This window comes from Scyliorhinus torazame, chromosome 1, assembly GCF_047496885.1.
Source record: "Scyliorhinus torazame isolate Kashiwa2021f chromosome 1, sScyTor2.1, whole genome shotgun sequence".
Taxonomy (NCBI): Eukaryota; Metazoa; Chordata; class Chondrichthyes; order Carcharhiniformes; family Scyliorhinidae; genus Scyliorhinus; species Scyliorhinus torazame.
The window spans coordinates 422334799-422357739 of record NC_092707.1 but is presented as its reverse complement, the minus strand read 5'-3'; the positions used below and the strand labels follow the sequence as shown (position 1 = coordinate 422357739).

Below are 22941 nucleotides of genomic sequence, written 5' to 3'. Positions count from 1 at the left end.
TGAAACTGTGCTCGACGGGGAAACAACAAGAATTAATAATAGACTGAGAGAACTGGAACAGGACCCGAAAATGGAACTTGTTTTGAGGAATATTGTAAAAACAATGCGTGATGGTGTACACCGTGAATTAGCACCAGTCCTTTTAAATGTTGCAAAGTTAGCACTCCCGAATTGAAGTGCTGCCCAGATCAAGAGGTTATATAACCGACAGACTAAAATGCTGTTCGGCCAAGAATCTGGGAATGTACGAGACAGGAATGTTAACATTTTAAACTTGCCGAATCTGGATGAAAAATTGAGAGCTTTAGCAAGTGGAAAGTACGTCAGGGAAATTAAACACAAACTTCAACAAAATATCAAAGGAAATTAAGAAACAAATGAAGCCGGGCTTGACATTGTGAAAATACAGAAAGGACATGTAAAAACAATGAACCAGATTCCAAAAGAGAAAGCTAATGATTGAGACCAGAATTAGGGTCAAAGTCTTGGCCGTATTTGTGGAAATCGGATGACAGCAATTGAGGGGATAGTCGGAAGGAGCAAATAATAGCTTCGTTTGGAAAGGGAACTAAAATTCATTCGATTTGACGTGCTGTCAACTTCTGTTCAAAGTAAATTCCGCCTGTGGGAAAGAAAGCATTTTTTCAAACCTCAAACCACAGCTCAAGTCAGTAATTCACAGTCACAGCCCTAACCCAAAACAGAAAAATAATGTGACTTTAGCAGCAATCCAATTTGAGTTTACCAATACATCTGCATTCTAAACAAATGTCAGTTAAAAGCCGTTTCACAAATATCGCTTGTAAACTTGATCAGGAAGCAAAAACTGGAAATTAAAATTGATTATGAAAAGACTTGGAAAAAAAAGATGAAATTCGAGCAAAATTGAAGGAAGAGAAAATAGTGTTTAAATTGCGTGCAGGGACGCGATGGCCCACCGGCTGTCCCTGCCCACTCTCCGCCCCTTTAGGTTCTGTAGGAAAATTAACCTGTTCAGCAGACAACTGATCTACGGCAGCACGGTAGCACAGTGGTTAGCACTGTTGCTTCACAGCGCCAGGGTCCCAGGTTCCTGGCTTGAGTTACTGTCTGTGCGGAGTCTGCACATTCTCCCCGTGTCTGCGTGGGTTTCCTCCGGGAGCTCCGCTTTCCTCCCACAAGTCCCGAAAGACGTGCTGTTAGATGAATTGGACATTCTGAATTCTCCCTCTGTATACAAACAGGTGCTGGAATTGGCAACTAGGGGCTTTTCACAGTAACTTCATTGCAGTATTAATGTAAGCCTACTCTTGACAATAACGATTATTATGATTATGTATTGGGTCCATGTTAATTTATATAAAGTTTAATTGTGAATTTGTGGGAATTGAACAAGACCGTTAAATGTGAAATATTAACCATAGTCTGAGGAATTTGGAATTAGTGTGAGAATTGTATTATGACTGTCACAAGCCCCTAGAGATCGAACAAAACATTAGCGGGAATGAAGCTGAACAAATATCAGCAAACCAGCAAAATTATAATCTGTCTCTCTGATCAAACCAAAGTGTGGATTTGAAACAAATGAGAATATAACTTGTACCCTAGAAGTTAGAAGCCTAAAACAGAGATTATAAGGGTTGCACGTGTGGGTAGAGTACTGTGCTACTTGAGAGGACAATGTGTGGGTATAGGAGAATACCGCACTGAGGAGGCATGGGTATGCGACCAGAATTTGCCCTGTTGAGAAGCCCACATTTTGCACACAAGCCCAGGTTTCTGCTAGAATTGGTAAAGTTAGTTAGTTGATATTCATAAATGAAATCAAGACTGAATTGACATCATGGAAGAAATTACATCTGAATCTAATGGTTATTGGGAAAATATGTGACAAATATACAACTGTTTCCAGCAACTTCAAGAAATATTATAAAGCTCCTTAAATCTGCTCATATGACAAATCAGGAAGTGTTACAAGAAGTAAGTGTAATCAAAACCGACAAAGAAAGTAAGGAAACTAGCTGGTGGGATATGTGGAACTGGGTAACACATATACAGCTGTACACCTGGCAACCAATTATATATCGCATTTAGTAATAATAACCGTGCTTCAATTTTATTGTATCGAAATTTTGTGGTATTTTATAAATTTAGATTGCCAGTTCTTTTCTAATTAAAGGGCAATTTAGCGTGGCCAACCCACCTAGCCCGCACATCTTAGGGTTGTGGGGGTGAGACCTGTGGTATTATCATAAATGTAAGTACTGCAAGGGTTAATGAAATGTCTAGATCAGCCACTAGAGGGAGCTAGAGTTACAATTATATATGACATTGATGCTAAGCCTTGTGGGGGAAGAAGTCATAGAATTTACAGTGCAGAAGGAGGCCATTCAGCCCATCAAGTCTGCACCGGCTCTTGGAAAGAGCACCCTACCCAAGGTCAACACCTCCACCCTATCCCCATAACCCAGTAACCCCACCCAACACTAAGGGCAATTTTGGACACTAAGGGCAATTGATCATGGCCAATCCACCTAACCTGCACATCTTTGGACTGTGGGAGGAAACCGGAGCACCCGGAAGAAACCCACGCACACACGGGGAGGATGTGCAGACTCCGCACAGACAGTGACCCAAGCCGGGAATCGAACCTGGGTCCCTGGAGCTGTGAAGCAATTGTGCTATCCACAAGGCTACCGTGAAGGAGTTAGCTAGAGCACAAACTGAAGGAAAGATAGTGTAAGAGCAGATCATAGTTTATAATAGTGTAGAGATTAGTTGTAGGTGAGTATAGATCATATGTTAATTTTTAACTGTGTATTTAGGAGTACGTGTCGAATCCAAATTAGTAGTGTTAATAAATTGATAGCTTTGTTCAAGTCAAAGCTATTTTGTGGTCTTTGTCAACACTACGCCAACCATCCTGAATTAAGCAACACAAAGACCACCCCAAGACCCATTTGGACACGGGGAGAATGTGCAAAATCCACATGGCCAGACGGAGCAGACTCAATGATCTGAGTGGCCTAATTCTGCCCCTTTGTCTTATGGGGCTGGGATCGACCCTGGCTCCTCAGCCTCGTTTGGCAGCAGTGCTAACCGCTGCACCACCGCCATTTATAATTATGTTAAAGCGCTGGAAAGTTCAGATGGACAAGAAATTACAGAGGGAGTTGTTTCTGCAAAAACGGGAACATGATATGCCAATGAATAATTATATATATATATTTATATATACATTAATATATTTGCTTTAAGTAGTTATAATTAGTTGAAACATGGCTTGGGCTTTGCTGTCTGCCGGATGGAGAGAGCTGATTAAGTTTCATTGTGATCCACTTGGTGCAATTCAATGGATCATCAGGAGGGAGTGCTGAGTGGGAAAGGTGGCCGCCACTAGCTGTAAGGCATGATGGGTAAAGAGGACAATGCTTAACATCATGGAATCTAACAAGAAAACTTCAGCTCTTTGCAAAATGGATTTAATGGGAACAGGCAGAACGGTGACCTCCAGGAGGGCATTTCACTGACAATACCTTTGTTGTGGAAGACCGGGACAAGGCTCTCTCTTTCTCTATCGGTTCAAATGATGTCTGAAGCTGGAAGGATTATTTAACTAAAATCGTATGTAATATAGGAGCACTGAGACTTGATCACTGATAATCCAGGATCAACCATCGTACGTTCAAACCTGAATCTCAAGGCCCATCAGCACTCATCCTCCAGGTTGGGCGTGGCCAAGTTCTCTCTAAACGGGTGGTACATTTTTGATTCAGTCTGAGTCGTGAAACTCTAGTAGCAACCCAAAGATTTTCATTCAGCCCCTAGTTGCCCGTAATCCCCAAGCAGAACCTCTTTCCTAATTCTACCTATGTCGTTGGTATCTACATGGGCCAGGGTAACTGGATACTCCCCCTCCCACTGCAAGTTCCTCTCCCGCTCTGGGCAGATGTCCTGAATCCCGGCACTCGGAGGCAACACAGCCGTCTGAACTCAGTCTCATGTCTGCAGAGAACTGTGTCAATGCCGCTGATTATACGGCCCCATACCACATTCCCATTAAATCCCCCTGATTGGTGACTATTTGTACCACAGTGCCAACATCAGTCTGCTCAGCCCCCGCTTTTGGCCCCACAAGATGCACCAACTTTGAATTTATGGGACACGGGCAAGGGCTGAGGCTGCTCCACGCCCACGTTCTCGATCCTCCTGCCTGCCTCACTCGCAGTCGTACCATCCCGGCCCTGGCCACTGACCAAATCAGGAGACACTAATTTGAGGGTTGTGACCATCTCCTGGAATAAAGAACCCACGTAACTTTCCTGCTCCATGATGCATTGCACTGTCTGCAGTTCAGCCTCCACCTCAATGACTCGGAGCCGAACCTTGTCGAGCCGCTTTCAGCGGACGTCTTTTCCATAGATCGCACTCGTGTCCATCAACTTCCACATTCGTCAGTCACAATACATCACATGACCTGTCATCTTCATTGTGTTTAATTAATAAATCAATGAATCATTGTATTCTTAATTATTTCACAATCAATAAATATTATTCCCACAGAGCTTTACAGCTGCTATTAAAGATGACTAGTACGAATAAAATCTATAATTGTTGATAAATTGCTCAAATTTGGAAAGGGAAGAGAGAAAAATACTGATCAACCAATCACTCAGCAGCATCTCTCACAGCACCGAACTCCCACACGCAACACATTCCCACGGCGACCACACTGATACCTACGCTCGGTGACGGTGCTCGGTGAGGAGCTCGGTGACGGTGCTCGGTGAGGAGCTCGTTGACGGTGCTCGGTGAGGAGCTGCTCTCGGTGAAGAGCTCGGCGAGGAGCTGCTCTCGGTGAGGAGCTGCGCTCAGTGAAGAGCTCGGCGAGGAGCTGCTCTCGGTGAGGAGCTGCGCTCAGTGAAGAGCTCGGTGAGGAGCTGCTCTCGGTGAGGATCTGCTCTCGGTGAAGAGCTGTTCTCGGTGAGGGGTCGGTGAGGAGCTCGGCGAGGAGCTGCTCTCGGTGAGGATCTGCTCTCGGTGAAGAGCTGTTCTCGGTGAGGGCTCGGTGAGGAGCTCGGCGAGGAGCTGCTCTCGGTGAGGAGCTCGGTGAGGCGCTGCTCTCGGTGAGGAGCTCAGTGAGGAGCTCGGTGAGGAGCTGCTCTTGGTGAGGAGCTGTTCTCGGTGAGGGGTCGGTGAGGAGCTCGGCGAGGAGCTGCTCTCGGTGAGGAGCTCGGTGAGGAGCTGCTCTCGGTGAGGAGCTCGGTGAGGAGCTGCTCTCGGTGAGGAGCTGTTCTAGGTGAGGGGTCGGTGAGGAGCTCGGCGAGGAGCTGCTCTCGGTGAGGAGCTCGGTGAGGAGCTGCTCTCGGTGAGGAGCTCAGTGAGGAGCTCGGTGAGGAGCTGCTCTCGGTGAGGAGCTGTTCTCGGTGAGGAGCTGTTCTCGGTGAGGGGTCGGTGAGGAGCTCGGCAAGGAGCTGCTCTCGGTGAGGAGCTCAGTGAGGAGCTCGGTGAGGAGCTGCTCTCGGTGAGGAGCTGTTCTCGGTGAGGAGCTGTTCTCGGTGAGGGGTCGGTGAGGAGCTCGGCGAGGAGCTGCTCTCGGTGAGGAGCTCGGTGAGGAGCTGCTCTCGGTGAGGAGCTCGGTGAGGAGCTGCTCTCGGTGAGGAGCTGTTCTCGGTGAGGGGTCGGTGAGGAGCTCGGCGAGGAGCTGCTCTCGGTGAGGAGCTCGGTGAGGAGCTGCTCTCGGTGAGGAGCTCAGTGAGGAGCTCGGTGAGGAGCTGCTCTCGGTGAGGAGCTCGGTGAGGAGCTGCTCTCGGTGAGGAGCTCAGTGAGGAGCTTGGTGAGGAGCTGCTCTCGGTGAAGAGCTGTTCTCGGTGAGGGGTCGGTGAGGAGCTCAGCGAGGAGCTGCTCTCGGTGAGGAGCTCGGTGAGGAGCTGCTCTCGGTGAGAAGCTGCTCTCGGTGAGGAGCTCAGTGAAGAGCTCAGTGAGGAGCTACTCTCTTTGTGCTTCCTTACTTATAAAACACAGGGAGTCTGGAAAACCGGACAGCCAAGAAAGAGATGAACACCGTTCTTTACGATTGAGGCCTAGTTGATTGGCACTGACCGGTGAGGGTATTGACCTGTGAGGGCACTGACCACTGGACGCATTGACCGGTTGGGTTGCTGACCGGTGGGGGTATTGGCCGGTGGGGGCACTGACTCGTGGGGGTACTGACCGGTGGGGGTACTGACCGGTGGGGGTACTGACCGGTGGAGGTACTGACCTGTGGACGTACTGACCACTAAGTGAACCTGGGTGAAGGCCTCCAGATGTTTTTTCAGCAGGTCTGACAATTCTCTTGTTGCTGGCCTCAGGTTTTTCAGGCGGTCTGTGACGTCTGACTGAGCGGCTGGACACGGGAGACAGTCTGGTGTCTTCTTCAATGTCTGGCATCCCTGAGGAGACAGAAGGAGACAAGGCAGGCGTGTCACTAGTCAGAGTGCCATGATGGAATGAAGATCACCAGTAAAATGACATCTGATTGAGCCCCAGTACTGAGTGAATGAACACAGCACTAAGTGCTTCTCACAACTCTGTTTAGGATCATCATTCCCGCCTCAGGCCACCTGACTTTTGCGGTAAATATTTCACAGAATCGCAGAATCTTTACAGAGCAGAATCTGGCCATTCAGCCCATCGAATCTGGCTCACTGAAAGTTAATTCTACCGTGCAACCCTCTCCAGTCTTAGCCTTGTAACCTTGCACATTCTTTCATTCCGGATCCAATCCCATTTTGAAAACCTCGATCAAGCTGCTTCCAGCACGCTTTTGAGTTCATTCCAGACTCCACTCGCCCTCTGGGTAATAGAACTTTCCTCACGTCGCTGTGACTCCCTTTGCCTGTTATTTTGAGTCTGGTTCTTTGAGCTCTCTCGGAAGGGAACAGTGTCTCACTGACTACCCTGGCCACGCCCCTCAGAATCCTGAACCCCTCTATCAAGCCTCCTCTCAGACGTCTTCTCTCCAAGAAAACAGTCCCAACCTCTCCAATCTATCCTCATAGCTACAGCTCTTTATCCTGGGATCATTCTGGTGAATCTCCTCTGTTCTCTCTCCAATGTCTTCACATCCTTCCTCAGGCTGGTGCCCAGAACTGGACACAGTCTCCAGGTGAGGCACAACTAGTGTCTGAGACACATTCACCCTCACCTTCTTCCTCTTGTACTCGCTGCCCTATTAATACAGCTGAGGATAGCACCTGCATTAATTGCTCTCTCAAGATGGCCTGTCACTTTCAACAACTCTGTACATATACACCTCGATCTGTCTGTTCCTGCACCTCCTTTAGAGCTTCTCCCTTTATTTGCTGTCCAATCTTCTGGCCTCCGACCGATCTTTGTACAGTTATATATTATTTCGTGAAGTTTGATACTATCTTGCTAACCGTTGGATCGATCCTGCCTGTTCTGAAATATCCCCTTCAATGTCCGCCACTGCCTCTCTATTGACCTTAACCTAATTTCACTTCCAGTTCACTTTAGCGAGCTGTACATTCATGCCTTATTCACGGTCCTTTTTAATGTTTAAAATACTAGTCTTAGACCCATCATTCTGTCCCTCAAGCTGAATGTCAAATTCAATCGTGTTATGATCGCTGTTACCGAGGGCTGTGATTATGATGAGGTCATTCATTTTTTGAACTTAATTTACAGGATGAGAACATTTCTGGCTCGGCCAGCATTCATTGTCCATCCCGAATTGGTAAACTGCCTTCTTGAACCGCGGCAGTCCCGGAATTGTAGGTACACCCACTGTGCTGTTAGGGAGGGATTTCCAGCATTTTGACTGAATGTAAAGGAACAGCAATATATTACCAAGTCAGGGTGCTGAGTGATTTGAAGGGGAACCTCCAGGTGGTAAATGGTCGTGGTCGTGGGTTTGGAAGGTGCTGTCTGAGGAACCGTGGTGAGTTACTGCAGTGCATCTTGTAAATGGTACACACGGCTGTCACTGTGCGTCGGTGGCGGAGGGTTTGAATATCTGTGGAAGGGGAGCAATCAAGCGGGCTGCTTTGTCCTGGATGGTCTTGAGCTTCTTGAGTGTTGTTGGAGCTGCACTCATCCAGGCAGGTGGAGAGTATTCTATTAATAATAATAGTAATCTTGATTGTCACAAGTGGGCTTACATTAACACTGCAATGAAGTTACTGTGAAAAGCCCCAAGCCGCCACATTCCGGCGCCTGTTCGGGTACACAGAGGGAGAATTCAGAATGTCCAAACTACCTAACAGCGCGACTTCCGGGACATGTGAGAGGAAGCCGGAGCACCCCGAGGAAACCCACGCACACACGGGGAGAAATCCGCACAGAGAGTGACCCAAGCTGGGAATCGAACCCGGGACCCTGGCGCTGTGAAGCAACAGTGCTAACCACTGTGCTACCGTGCCGCTCACTCCTGACCCGTGATGGTGGACAGGCTTTTGGGGGTCAGGTGATGAGTTACTCGACGTAGGATTCCTAACCTCTGACCTGCCCTGTTAGTTCCAGTATTAATGTGGCGAGTCCAGTTCAGTTTCAGGTCAATGGTCACCCTATCATCTTTATTTAATGTTTTTCCAATTAAGGGGCAATTTAGCGTGGCTAATCCACCCACCCTGAGCATCTTTGGGTTGTGGGGGTGAGACCCACGCAGACGCGGGGAGAATGTGCAAACTCCACACGGACGGTAACCCTGTCATGTTGCACAATTAGAGTTTAATCATTTAAAAAGAGGCAAGCAGTCATCTCGAGTTCACTCTGCTGTTCTGTTCGATCATTCTCTATCTTTATCTGCATTCCATTTCCTGTGTCCTTCAACTTCCCCTTGCACAACAAAACTTGATGTCAGTTTTGAGGTTTTCAGTAAACTCCAGCATCCGCTGCTTTTGGGGGAGGTACGTTGCAGATTCACACAACTCTTTGTGAAGAAAGTCGCGGGGCTGGATTCTCCGTCCCGGCCGGATGCTCCGTTTTGCCGGCAGCCCGGGGAGTTTCCCGACGGCGCGGGGCTGCCCCACAATGGGAAACCCCATTGACCGGCCAACGAAACGGAGCATCCGGCCGAGACGGGGAATCCAGTCCCATCAGCTCCATCTATCCAGGGTTTAATTTGAACACGTGCCCTTTCCATTCAAATCCTTCAATCGCCTTACAATCAATAACATCACCCTTCATTTTCTATATTCAAAGGAACAGACGCCTGGTCCTTGCAACCTCTCATCGTAATTTAGTCCTGAATTCATCCTGGTGAATCTGAACTGTTTCCACTCAATGGGGAATATATAACCTTCCAGATGTGCTCCGCCAGCACTGGCTGATGTCGTGAGGGTTTCCAGCAGTTTCTAGTTTTATTCCTTCTCGCGTTGCAGAGCCCTGAACCCAGTTTGTTTCGATGGGATTGACCGGAGACCTGAGACACAGCCTCACTCCTCGGGGGCTCATTCACAGCATTGAGATAAAGGCCAGTTTCGCTGCTCCCCCACAGTTTGTCACCATTTAGAAAACGCCAAGATTGACTTTCGGCCCTAAGTGACTTCACGTTTTCCCACATCAAACTCCACCTGCGACAACACGTCATAGAATTCATAGAATTTACAGTGCAGAAGGAGGCCATTCGGCCCATCAAGTCTGCACCGGCTCTTGGAAAGAGCCCCCTACCCAAGGGCAACACCTCCATCCTATCCCCAGAACCCCACCCAACACTAAAGGCAATTTTGGACACTAAGGGCAATTTATCACGGCCAATCCACCTAACCTGCACATCTTTGGACTGTGGGAGGAAACCGGAGCATCCGGAGGAAACCCACGCAGACACGGGGAGGACGTGCAGACTCCGCGCAGACAGTGACCCAAGCCGGAATCGAACCTGGGACCCTGGAGCTGTGAAGCAATTGTGCTAACCACTGTGCTACCGTGCTGCCCTTTTGTCTCTTTCATTTAATAAACGTCTCTTTCATTTAATCCAGAAATGCCCCGGCTTCAACTTTCAGTTCCCTTCGACGCCACGGCCTATTCCCCCTAATTTATTCATCGAGCAAAGTCAGACTTCTGCTTCCTGTTAACTGACCAGGCAGATTTTAAAGCTTCACGGCAGCTTCACCCAGACCAGTTGTTCAAACCTCTTCCCAAACGCTGCAGAGATATTGTCGTAGAATCTCGACAGTGCAGAAGAAGGCCATTCGGCCCATCGAGTCTGCAACCACCCCTCTGAAAGAGCACCCGACCTGATTTGATGATCTTGAGAAATCTAAACCAACACTGGCAACAGGTCAGGTTGGTCAAACTCACGCAGCATTCATTACAACTCAATATATACAGGAAATATATTTGCAGCGTCACGGGCGAGGGGCACTGAGCTGGCTGCTCTGTAGGGGGGGGAGGGGGGGGAAGCATAGATTAGAGAGGCTGAATGGCCTTCTATGTTGTAAGCAAATTCTGGTTCCTCAACAAGACAGAAGTGAAAAATGTACACAAATTCTGCTGAGTGGAGTCAATGGTCCGAAATCAAATGAAGCTCCTACTGGTCGACCTGCTGAGGAAATATCAGCTTGTACTGGTCGACCTGACGAAGAGCCGTCAACAGCACGGACAAGAGGAATTGAATGGCCTCATTCTGTGTTGTAACTTTTCTATGGTTCTAACTCCCGTTGGTCGAGCTGATGACGAATCAGCTCCAATTCCTCATTCCTTTCTTTCCCGAACCTCAGTAAAGGTAACTATGATGGTCTGAGGCATGAGCTGGCTATGACGGACTGGGAAACATTACTGAAAGGAAGGACAGCGGACAGGCAATGGCAGGTGTTCAAGGAACGAATAGGTGAACTCCAATAGTTGTTTATTCCTAAGGGGCGCAACAGTAGAAAGGGAACTGTGGCCAAACTAAGGCTTACGAGGGAAATTAGAGATAGTATTAGATTCAAAGAAGAGGTATACAAATTAGCAAGAAAAAGCAATAGACCTGAGGGTTGGGAACAGTTTAAAATTCAGCAAAAGGCAGACCAAGGGATGGATTAAGAAGGGGAAAATACAATTTGAAAGTAAACTAGTGGGGACCGTAAAAACTAATTGTAAAAGTTTCTATAGGTATGTAAAGAGTAAAAGATTGATAAAAACTAATGTCGGCCCCTTACAGTCAGAAACTGGGGAATTCATAACAGGGAACAAAGAAATGGCTGAGGAACTAAATTCAAACTTTGCTCCTGTCTTCACAAAGGAAGACATTTCAGTGAGGAGCTGATAGAAATTAATATCAGTAAAGAAATGGTTTTGGGGAAATTAATGGGATTGAAGGCGGTCAAACCTCTATAATCTTCATCCCAGAGTCCTTCAGGAAGTGACACTAGAAATAATAGATCCATTGGTGGTCATTTTTCAAAATTATTTGGGCTCTGTTGTTGCTACAGATTGGCAGGCAGTGAATGTAACTCCGCTATTCAAAAAGGGACGGAGAGGGAAAACGGGGAACTACAGACCAGTGAGCCTAACGTCGGTACGAGGGAAGTTGCTGGAGTCCATGATCAAGGATTTCATAGCACAGTATTTGGAAAGCAGTGGTGTAATCACACAAAGTCAGCATGGATTTATAAAAGGGAAATCATGCTTTTAAAAAAGAATTAGAGTACCCAATTCATTTTTTCCAATTAAGGGGCAATTTAGCGTGGCCAATCCACCTACCCTGCACATCTTTGGGTTGTGGGGGCGAAACCCACGCAAACACGGGGAGAATGTGCAAACTCCACACGGACAGTGACCCAGAGCCGGGATCGAACTTGGGACCTAGGCGCCGTGAGGCAGCAGTGCTAACCACTGCGCCACCGTGCTGCCCGAAGGAATATCATGCTTGACAAATCTATTGGAATTCTTTGAAGATGTAACTAGTAGAGTTGACCAGGGGCACCTGGTAGCTATGGTTTATTTAAACTTTCAGAAGGCTTTCAATAAGGTTTCACAGAGCAGATTAATGTGGAAAGTTAAAGCGCATGGCATTAGGGGTAGTGCCTTGAGATGAATAGAAAGCTGGTTAGCAGACAGGAAGCAAAAAGTTGGAATAAATGGGTCTTTTTCCGATTGGCAGACAGTGACTAGTGGGGTACCGCAGGGATCTGTGCCAGGACCCCAACTGTTCACATTATTTAATGATTTGGACGAGGGAACTAAATGTATTATCTCCAAATTTGCAGATGATATAAAGTTGGGTGGGAGGGTGAGCTGTGAGGAGGATACAGAGATGCTTCAGCGGGATTTGGACAGGCTGAGTGAGGGGGCACATGCTTGGCAGAAGCAGGATAATGTGGATAAATGTGAGGTTATCCGTATCAGTAGCGCAAACAGGAAGGCAGATTATTGTTTGAATGGGTGTAAATTGAGAGAGGTGGATATTCAGCGAGACCTTGGTGTCCTCGTGCATCAGTCGCTGAAAGTAACCGCGCAGGTACAGCCGGCAGTGAAGAAGGCTAATGGTATGTTGGCCTTCATTGCGAGAGGATTTGAGTCGTGGAATAGAGATGTTTTACTGCAATTGTATCGGGCATTGGTGAGGCCACACCTGGAGTATTGCGAGCAGTTTGGGTGTCCTTATCTGAGGAAGGATTAGACAGGATAGATTCAGAAGGAATGTTCCCGATGGTGGGGGAGTCCAGAACTAGGGGTCATAGTTTGAGGGTCAGGGATAAACCTTTTAGGACTGAGGTGAGGGGAATTTTCTTCACCCAGTGAGCGGTGAATCTGTGGAATTCGCTCCCACAGAAAGCAGTTGAGTCCAAAATATTGTGTAATTTCAAGAAGGAATTAGATTTTGTCCTGGGGCTAAAGGGATCGAGGGATATGGGGGGGGGAGGCGGGATCAGGGTATTGAACTTGATGATCAGCCATGATCATAATGAATGGCGGAGTAGGCTCGAAGGGCCGAATGGCCTCCTCCTGCTTCTATTTTCTATGTTTCATCCAACAGAAACACAGCGAATCACCAGTTCACTCGATTCAGTCAAAAGATCTTGGGTTGAGGTCAACGCAGAGATTTGTGACCACATTTTAGACACGCATATTGACACACTGCACTGTCAGAGGGTCAGTACTGAGGGAGTGCTGCACTGTCAGAGGGTCAGTACTGAGGGAGCGCTGCACTGTCAGAGGGTCAGTATTGAGGGAGTGCTGCACTGTCAGAGGGTCAGTACTGAGGGAGTGCCGCACTGTCAGAGGGTCAGTACTGAGGGAGTACCGTACTGTCAGAGGGTCAGTACTGAGGGAGTGCTGCACTGTCAGAGGGTCAGTACTGAGGGAGTGCTGCACTGTCAGAGGGTCAGTATTGAGGGAGTGCTGCACTGTCAGAGGGTCAGTACTGAGGGAGTGCTGCACTGTCGGAGGGTCAGTACTGAGGGAGTGCTGCACTGTCAGAGGGTCAGTATTGAGGGAGTGCTGCACTGTCAGAGGGTCAGTACTGAGGGAGTGCCGCACTGTCAGAGGGTCAGTACTGAGGGAGTGCCGCACTGTCAGAGGGTCAGTACTGAGGGAGTGCCGCACTGTCAGAGGGTCAGTACTGAGGGAGAGCCGCACTGTCAGAGGGTCAGTACTGAGGGAGTGCCGCACTGTCAGAGGGTCAGTACTGAGGGAGTGCTGCACTGTTAGAGGGTCAGTACTGAGGGGGTGCTGCACTGTCAGAGGGTCAGTACTGAGGGAGGGCTGCACTGTCAGAGGGTCAGTACTGAGGGTGTGCCGCACTGTCAGAGGGTCAGTACTGAAGGAGTGCTGCACTGTCAGAGGGTCAGTACTGAGGGAGTGCCGCACTGTCAGAGGGTCAGTACTGAGGGAGTGCTGCACTTTCAGAGGGTCAGTACTGAGGCAGTGCTGCACTGTCAGAGGGTCAGTACTGAGGGAGTGCCGCACTGTCAGAGGGTCAGTACTGAGGGAGTGCCGCACTGTCAGAGGGTCAGTACTGAGGCAGTGCTGCACTGTCAGAGGGTCAGTACTGAGGGAGTGCCGCACTGTCAGAGGGTCAGTACTGAGGGAGTGCCGCACTGTCAGAGGGTCAGTACTGATGGAGTGCCGCACTGTCAGAGAGTCAGTACTGAGGGAGTGCCGCACTGTCAGAGGGTCAGTACTGAGGGAGTGCTGCACTGTCAGAGGGTCAGTACTGAGGGAGTGCCGCACTGTCAGAGGGTCAGTACTGAGGGAGTGCCGCACTGTCAGAGGGTCAGTACTGAGGGAGTGCCGCACTGTCAGAGGGTCAGTACGAAGGGAGTGCTGCACTGTCAGAGTATCAGTACTGAGGGAGTGCTGCACTGTCAGAGGGTCAGTACTGAGGGAGTGCTGCACTGTCAGAGGGTCAGTATTGAGGGAGTGCTGCACTGTCAGAGGGTCAGTACTGAGGGAGTGCTGCACTGTCGGAGGGTCAGTACTGAGGGAGTGCTGCACTGTCAGAGGGTCAGTATTGAGGGAGTGCTGCACTGTCAGAGGATCAGTACTGAGGGAGTGCTGCACTGTCAGAGGGTCAGTACTGAGGGAGTGCCGCACTGTCAGAGGGTCAGTACTGAGGGAGTGCCGCACTGTCAGAGGGTCAGTACTGAGGGAGTGCCGCACTGTCAGAGGGTCAGTACTGAGGGAGAGCCGCACTGTCAGAGGGTCAGTACTGAGGGAGTGCCGCACTGTCAGAGGGTCAGTACTGAGGGAGTGCTGCACTGTTAGAGGGTCAGTACTGAGGGGGTGCTGCACTGTCAGAGGGTCAGTACTGAGGGAGGGCTGCACTGTCAGAGGGTCAGTACTGAGGGTGTGCCGCACTGTCAGAGGGTCAGTACTGAAGGAGTGCTGCACTGTCAGAGGGTCAGTACTGAGGGAGTGCCGCACTGTCAGAGGGTCAGTACTGAGGGAGTGCCACACTGTCAGAGGGTCAGTACGGAGGGTGCGACGGAGGCGGGAACAGAGAAGAGCGGGTGCAGAGCGAGGGTGTGAAGGAGGAGGGGGTGTGGGAGGAGGCCAGTGAGGAGGAGAGGTGGGGGAGGAGGGAGTGAGGAGGGGGGGTGTGAGTGCTGGGGGGGTGGGGGGCGTGAGGAAGTAGGGAGTGAGGGAGGAGGGAGTGAGGAGGAAGGGGGAAAGGAAGGAGGAAAGGAGAAGGGGGTGAGGTGGGGGAGGCGGTGAGGGAGTGAGTGTGGAGGGAGTGAGGAGGAGAGGAGGAGGGGATGAGGTGGAAGGGAGTGAGACGTGAGGGAGGCGGGAGCGAGAAGGGGTGAAGGAGAGAGTGAGGCGGTAGGGGAGTGAGGAGGAGGGGAGGTGAGGAGGAGGGGGTGAGGGAGGGGGTGAGGAGGGTGGTTGAGGGGTGAGGCGGGGGTGAGGGCGAGGGGGGTGAGGTGAGTGCGGGGGGCTGAGGGAGGGTGTGTGTGGAGGAAAGGGGGTGAGGAGTGGGGGAGGAGGGTGTGTGTGGGGGCTGAGGGAGGGTGGTGAGGGAGGGGGTGAGGGAGGGGCTGAGGGGTGAGGGAGAGGTTGAGGGAGGGGGTGAGGGAGGGGGAATGTGGTGGGGTGAGGGAAGGTGGTGAGGGAGGGGGTGAGGGAGGGGGTGAGGGAGGGCGGGTGAGGGAGGGTGGTGAGGAGTGGGGATGAGGAGGAAGGGGTGAGGCTTGAGGGAGGGGGGAAAGGAGGGGGGTGAGGGGGGTGAGGGAGGAGGGGGATGAGGAGGAGGGGGATGAGGAGGAGAGGGCGAGGCGTGGTGTGAGGGACGGGGGTTGGGGGGAAGGGGTGAGGGAGGGGGCGAGGGGGTGAGGGGGGGTGAGGGAGAGGGGGTCAGGGGTGGGAGTGAGGGAAGGGGGGTTAAGGGGGGTGAGGGAGGGGGCGAGGGAGAGGGGTTGAGGGAGCGGGTGAGGGAGGGGTGGGGGTGAGGGAGGGGTGGAGGGTGAGGGAGGGGTGTGGGGTGAGGGAGGGGGTGAGGGAGGGGTGGGGGTGAGGTAGGGGGTGAGAGAGGGGTGGGGGTGAGGGAGGGGGTGAGGGAGGAGTGGAGGTGAGGGAGGGGGTGAGGGAGGGGTGAGGGGGTGAGGGAGGGGGGTGAGGGAGGGGTGGGGGGTGAGTGAGGGGGTGAGGGAGGGGTGGGGGGTGAGGGAGGAGTGGAGGTGAGGGAGGGGGTGAGGGAGGGGGGTGAGGGAGGGGTGGGGGGTGAGGTAGGGGGTGAGAGAGGGGTGGGGGGTGAGGGAGGGGGTGAGGGAGGAGTGGAGGTGAGGGAGGGGGTGAGGGAGGGGTGAGGGGGTGAGGGAGGGGTGGGGGGTGAGCGAGGGGGTGAGGGAGGGGTGGGGGGTGAGGGAGGAGTGGAGGTGAGGGAGGGGGTGAGGGAGGGGGGGTGAGGGAGGGGTGGGGGTGAGGGAGGGGGGTGAGGGAGGGGTGGGGGTGAGGGGGCTGCCCCGTACCCAGTTACCTGCAGCAGAGACAGTGGGCTGTGATTGGTCAGCAATGTTTGAAGCTCCTGGTTTTGTTGCTCCAGTCGGATGAGGTTCTGCTGAAGTTGTCCGACTGCAGATTGCGACTGGGCGAGAATCTCAGTCTCGGCACCGTTCAGGGATTCTCCCACCCGACACCCGGCCCTCCACACCAGCACTGACAGGCCAGAAAATTCCTCCTCCACCTCCACTCTGAATCGACGTAAAGATGCCTGTGGGGGAATCGAGAAGGAATCTTCTAGAATGGCTACACGGTGTGGGGAAAACTGGTCAGAGGCAGTCCCCCCCCACCACCCACCCACCCCCACTCCCCCAAACACTCCCACCCCCCACCCCCACACCCAGCCCCATCTCCCACCCACCCCCACTCCCCCAAACACTCCCACCACCCACCCCCAGCCACACCCACTCCCCCACCCCACCTACCGTCCCCTACTCCACCACCAACCTCCCCCACCCCCCACCACCCCTCCCAAACACCCCCACCCACCCCCACTCCCCCAAACACCCCCACCCACCCCCAGCCACACCCATTCCCTCACCCCAGCAACCGCCACCCACTCCCCCAACCTCTCCCACCCCCCACCACCCCTCCCAAACACACCCACCCGCCGTCCTCCCCACCACCCTCAGCCACACCCCCAGCCACTCCCAGACCCCACACCCGTCCACAACTCCACCAGCCCCCTACCCCGCACCACCCCTCCCAAATCCCGCCAACCCACAGCCCCCCACACCCCCCAGCCCCACCCCAACCCCAACCCACCATCCCCCCAACACACCCACCCCCACCCTCCGAAACTCCCCCACCCCCAACCCACCACCCCCCCAACACACCCACCCCCACCCTCCGAAACTCCCCCACCCCCAACCCACCACCCCCCCAACACACCAACCCCCACCCTCCGAAACTCCCCCACCCAACCTACCCCACCAAATCACCTCACCCCCACCCAGTCATCCCCTACACACCAAACAACCCACCCCAAAACACCCACCCACTGCCCCCCCAACCCCAACGCCCCCAGCCCTACCCCCACACACTCCCCCCCACACCCCACACACACACACACATGGAGCTGCAGAGACAGGGTGAAGACATGTTCACCACTGGACACGGTTTTTCCTGACCTGTTGAGATGCAGTTCTCTGTTTCCATGCCGAGATCTCCTCCGATGTCGTTTTAATCTGAGACTCCATTGATTGCTGACGATTCGCTATCAGAGCCTGGTAAATGGCACACAGAAAATGGAGCATCAGGTCGATATCACACAGACTGACGCGGAGACGGGAGGGTAAAAGAGAGTGAGAAAGAGCGAGACTGAGAGTGGAGCCGGGTGATAACAGAGAGTGAGAAAGAGTGAGACTGAGAGCGGAGCCGGGAGGATACCAGAGAGTGAGAAAGAGAGAGACTGAGAGTGGAGCCGGGAGGATAACAGAGAGTGAGAAAGAGTGAGACTGAGAGCGGAGCCGGGAGGGTAACAGTGAGTGAGAAAGAGTGAGACTGAGAGCGGAGCCGGGAGGATAACAGAGAGTGAGAAAAAGTGAGACTGAGAGCAGCGCCGGGAGGATAACAGAGAGTGAGAAAGAGAGAGACTGAGAGCAGAGCCGGGAGGATAACAAAGAGTGAGAAAGAGCGAGACTGAGAGCGGAGCCGGGGTGATAACAGAGAGTGAGAAAGAGTGAGACTGAGAGCAGAGCCGGGAGGATAACAGAGAGTGAGAAAGAGAGAGACTGAGAGCAGCGCCGGGGGGGTAACAGAGAGTGAGAAAGAGTGAGACTGAGAGCGGAGCCGGGGTGATAACAGAGAGTGAGAAAGAGCGAGACTGAGAGTGGAGCCGGGAGGGTAACAGAGAGTGAGAAAGAGCGAGACTGAGAGCGGAGCCGGGGTGATAACAGAGAGTGAGAAAGAGTGAGACTGAGAGCAGAGCCGGGAGGATAACAGAGAGTGAGAAAGAGTGAGACTGAGAGCAGAGCCGGGAGGGTAACAGAGAGTGAGAAAGAGCGAGACTGAGAGCGGAGCCGGGAGGGGATAACAGAGAGTGAGAAAGAGTGAGACTGAGAGCGGAGCCGGGGTGATAACAGAGAGTGAGAACGAGCGAGACTGAGAGCAGCGCCGGGAGGATAACAGAGAGTGAGAAAGAGAGAGACTGAGAGCGGAGCCGGGGGGATAACAGAGAGTGAGAAAGAGCGAGACTGAGAGCGGAGCCGGGGTGATAACAGAGAGTGAGAAAGAGTGAGACTGAGAGCAGAGCCGGGAGGATAACAGAGAGTGAGAAAGAGAGAGACGGAGAGCAGCGCCGGGGGGGTAACAGAGAGTGAGAAAGAGTGAGACTGAGAGCGGAGCCGGGGTGATAACAGAGAGTGAGAAAGAGCGAGACTGAGAGCGGAGCCGGGAGGATAACAGAGAGTGAGAAAGAGCGAGACTGAGAGCGGAGCCGGGAGGATAACAGAGAGTGAGAAAGAGAGAGACTGAGAGCGGAGCCGGGAGGATAACAGAGAGTGAGAAAGAGCGAGACTGAGAGCGGAGCCGGGGTGATAACAGAGAGTGAGAAAGAGTGAGACTGAGAGCAGAGCCGGGAGGATAACAGAGAGTGAGAAAGAGAGAGACTGAGAGCGGAACCGGGCGGATAAAAGAGAGTGAGAAAGAGAGAGACTGAGAGCGGAGCCGGTGTGATAACAGAAAGTGAGAAAGAGCGAGACTGAGAGCGGGGCCGGGAGGGTAACAGAGAGTGAGAAAGAGCGAGACTGAGAGCGGAGCAGGGAGGATAACAGAGAGTGAGAAAGAGCGAGACTGAGAGCGGAGCCGGGAGGATAACAGAGAGTGAGAAAGAGTGAGACTGAGAGCGGAGCCGGGAGGATAACAGAGAGTGATAAAGAGCGAGACTGAGAGCGGAGCCGGGGAGATAACAGAGAGTGAGAAAGAGCGAGACTGAGAGCAGAGCCGGGAGGATAAAAGAGAAAGAGCGAGACTGAGAGCGGAGCCGGGGTGATAACAGAGAGTGAGAAAGAGTGAGACTGAGAGCGGAGCCGGGTGATAACAGAGAGTGAGAAAGTGTGAGACTGAGAGCGGAGCCGGGAGGATAACAGAGAGTGATAAAGAGCGAGACTGAGAGTGGAGCCGGGGTGATAACAGAGTGAGAAAGAGTGAGACTGAGAGCGGAGCCGGGTGATAACAGAGAGTGAGAAAGAGCGAGACTGAGAGCGGAGCCGGGAGGATAACAGAGAGTGATAAAGAGCGAGACTGAGAGTGGAGCCGGGGTGATAACAGAGTGAGAAAGAGCGAGACTGAGAGCGGAGCCGGGAGGATAACAGAGAGTGAGAAAGAGCGAGACTGAGAGCGGAGCCGGGAGGATAACAGAGAGTGAGAAAGAGCGAGACTGAGAGCAGAGCCAGGAGGATAACAGAGAGTGAGAAAGAGCGAGACTGAGAGCGGAGCCGGGGTGATAACAGAGAGTGAGAAAGAGAGAGAATGAGAGCGGAGCCGGGAGGATAACAGAGAGTGAGAAAGAGCGAGACTGAGAGCGGAGCCGGGGTGATAACAGAGAGTGAGAAAGAGTGAGACTGAGAGCGGAGCCGGGAGGATAACAGAGAGTGAGAAAGAGAGAGACTGAGAGCGGAGCCGGGAGGATAACAGAGAGTGAGAAAGAGCGAGACTGAGAGCGGAGGCGGGAGGATAACAGAGAGTGAGAAAGAGCGAGACTGAGAGCGGAGCCGGGAGGATAACAGAGAGTGAGATAGAGTGAGACTGAGAGCGGAGCCGGGGTGATAACAGAGAGTGAGAAAGAGCGAGACTGAGAGCGGTGCCGGGGTGATAACAGAGAGTGAGAAAGAGCGAGACTGAGAGCGGAGCCGGGAGGATAACAGAGAGTGAGAAAGAGCGAGACTGAGAGCGGAGCCGGGAGGATAACAGAGAGTGAGAAAGAGCGAGACTGAGAGCGGAGCCGGGAGGATAACAGAGAGTGAGAAATAGCGAGACTGAGAGCGGAGCCGGGAGGATAACAGAGAGTGAGAAAGAGAGAGACTGAGAGCGGAGCCGGGAGGATAACAGAGAGTGAGAAAGAGCGAGACTCAGAGCGGAGCCGGGAGGATAACAGAGAGTGAGAAAGAGTGAGACTGAGAGCGGAGCCGGGGTGATAAGAGTGAGACTGAGAGAAGAGCCGGGAGGATAACAGAGAGTGAGAAAGAGAGAGACTGAGAGCGGCGCCGGGGAGATAACAGAGTGCGAAAGAGTGAGACTGAGAGCGGCGCCGGGGGGGTAACAGAGAGTGAGAAAGAGTGAGACTGAGAGCGGAGCCGGGGTGATAACAGAGAGTGAGAAAGAGCGAGACAGAGAGCGGTGCCGGGAGGATAACAGAGAGTGAGAAAGAGCGAGACTGAGAGCGGAGCCGGGAGGGTAACAGAGAGTGAGAAAGAGAGAGACTGAGAGCGGAGCCGGGAGGATAACAGAGTGAGAAAGAGCGAGACTGAGAGCAGAGCCGGGGCAATAACAGAGAGTGAGGAAGAGAGAGACTGAGAGCGGAGCCGGGAGGATAACAGAGAGTGAGAAAGAGCGAGACTGAGAGCGGTGCCGAGGTGATAGCAGAGAGTGAGAAAGAGTGAGACTGAGAGCGGAGTCGGGAGGGCAACAGAGAGTGAGAAAGAGCGAGACTGAGAGTGGAGTCGGGAGGATAACAGAGAGTGAGAAAGAGCGAGACTGAGAGCGGAGCAGGGAGGATAACAGAGAGTGAGAAAGAGCAAGACTGAGAGCGGAGCCGGGAGGATAACAGAGAAAGAGCGAGACTGAGAGCGGAGCCGGGTGATAACAGAGAGTGAGAAAGAGCGAGACTGAGAGCGGAGCCGGGAGGATAACAGAGAGTGAGAAAGAGAGAGACTGAGAGCGGAGCCGGGAGGATAACAAAGAGTGAGAAAGAGCGAGACTGAGAGCGGAGCCGGGGTGATAACAGAGAGTGAGAAAGAGTGAGACTGAGAGCAGAGCCGGGAGGATAACAGAGAGTGAGAAAGAGAGAGACTGAAAGCAGCGCCGGGGGGGTAACAGAGAGTGAGAAAGAGTGAGACTGAGAGCGGAGCCGGGGTGATAACAGAGAGTGAGAAAGAGCGAGACTGAGAGTGGAGCCGGGAGGGTAACAGAGAGTGAGAAAGAGCGAGACTGAGAGCGGAGCCGGGGTGATAACAGAGAGTGAGAAAGAGTGAGACTGAGAGCAGAGCCGGGAGGATAACAGAGAGTGAGAAAGAGTGAGACTAAGAGCAGAGCCGGGAGGGTAACAGAGAGTGAGAAAGAGCGAGACTGAGAGCGGAGCCGGGAGGGGATAACAGAGAGTGAGAAAGAGTGAGACTGAGAGCGGAGCCGGGGTGATAACAGAGAGTGAGAACGAGCGAGACTGAGAGCAGCGCCGGGAGGATAACAGAGAGTGAGAAAGAGAGAGACTGAGAGCGGAGCCGGGGGGATAACAGAGAGTGAGAAAGAGCGAGACTGAGAGCGGAGCCGGGGTGATAACAGAGAGTGAGAAAGAGTGAGACTGAGAGCAGAGCCGGGAGGATAACAGAGAGTGAGAAAGAGAGAGACGGAGAGCAGCGCCGGGGTGATAACAGAGAGTGAGAAAGAGCGAGACTGAGAGCGGAGCCGGGAGGATAACAGAGAGTGAGAAAGAGCGAGACTGAGAGCGGAGCCGGGAGGATAACAGAGAGTGAGAAAGAGCGAGACTGAGAGCGGAGCCGGGAGGATAACAGAGAGTGAGAAAGAGCGAGACTGAGAGCGGAGCCGGGGTGATAACAGAGAGTGAGAAAGAGTGAGACTGAGAGCAGAGCCGGGAGGATAACAGAGAGTGAGAAAGAGAGAGACTGAGAGCGGAACCGGGCGGATAAAAGAGAGTGAGAAAGAGAGAGACTGAGAGCGGAGCCGGTGTGATAACAGAAAGTGAGAAAGAGCGAGACTGAGAGCGGGGCCGGGAGGGTAACAGAGAGTGAGAAAGAGCGAGACTGAGAGCGGAGCAGGGAGGATAACAGAGAGTGAGAAAGAGCGAGACTGAGAGCGGAGCCGGGAGGATAACAGAGAGTGAGAAAGAGTGAGACTGAGAGCGGAGCCGGGAGGATAACAGAGAGTGATAAAGAGCGAGACTGAGAGCGGAGCCGGGGAGATAACAGAGAGTGAGAAAGAGCGAGACTGAGAGCAGAGCCGGGAGGATAAAAGAGAAAGAGCGAGACTGAGAGCGGAGCCGGGGTGATAACAGAGAGTGATAAAGAGCGAGACTGAGAGCGGAGCCGGGAGGATAAAAGAGAAAGAGCGAGACTGAGAGCGGAGCCGGGGTGATAACAGAGAGTGAGAAAGAGTGAGACTGAGAGCGGAGCCGGGTGATAACAGAGAGTGCGAAAGTGTGAGACTGAGAGCGGAGCCGGGAGGATAACAGAGAGTGATAAAGAGCGAGACTGAGAGTGGAGCCGGGGTGATAACAGAGTGAGAAAGAGTGAGACTGAGAGCGGAGCCGGGTGATAACAGAGAGTGAGAAAGAGCGAGACTGAGAGCGGAGCCGGG

The 22941-nt window shown here is 52.5% G+C and overlaps 1 protein-coding gene across 3 annotated transcripts in view; it reads right to left on the bottom strand.

The window, feature by feature from the left end:
• Positions 1 to 22941, bottom strand: part of LOC140428727 (tripartite motif-containing protein 16-like) — a 91018-nt gene that overhangs the window by 45426 nt on the left and 22651 nt on the right. For 2 of the 3 annotated variants that reach the window (XM_072515451.1, XM_072515455.1), the window contains exons 2-4: positions 17541 to 17636; positions 16388 to 16621; positions 6242 to 6413 (exon numbers count right to left, since the gene is read on the bottom strand). In XM_072515451.1, coding sequence (XP_072371552.1) covers positions 6242 to 6413; positions 16388 to 16621; positions 17541 to 17636 — 502 coding nt within the window. The remainder of the gene's footprint in view (positions 1 to 6241; positions 6414 to 16387; positions 16622 to 17540; positions 17637 to 22941) is intronic. The other variant, XM_072515456.1, reaches the window with a different exon arrangement.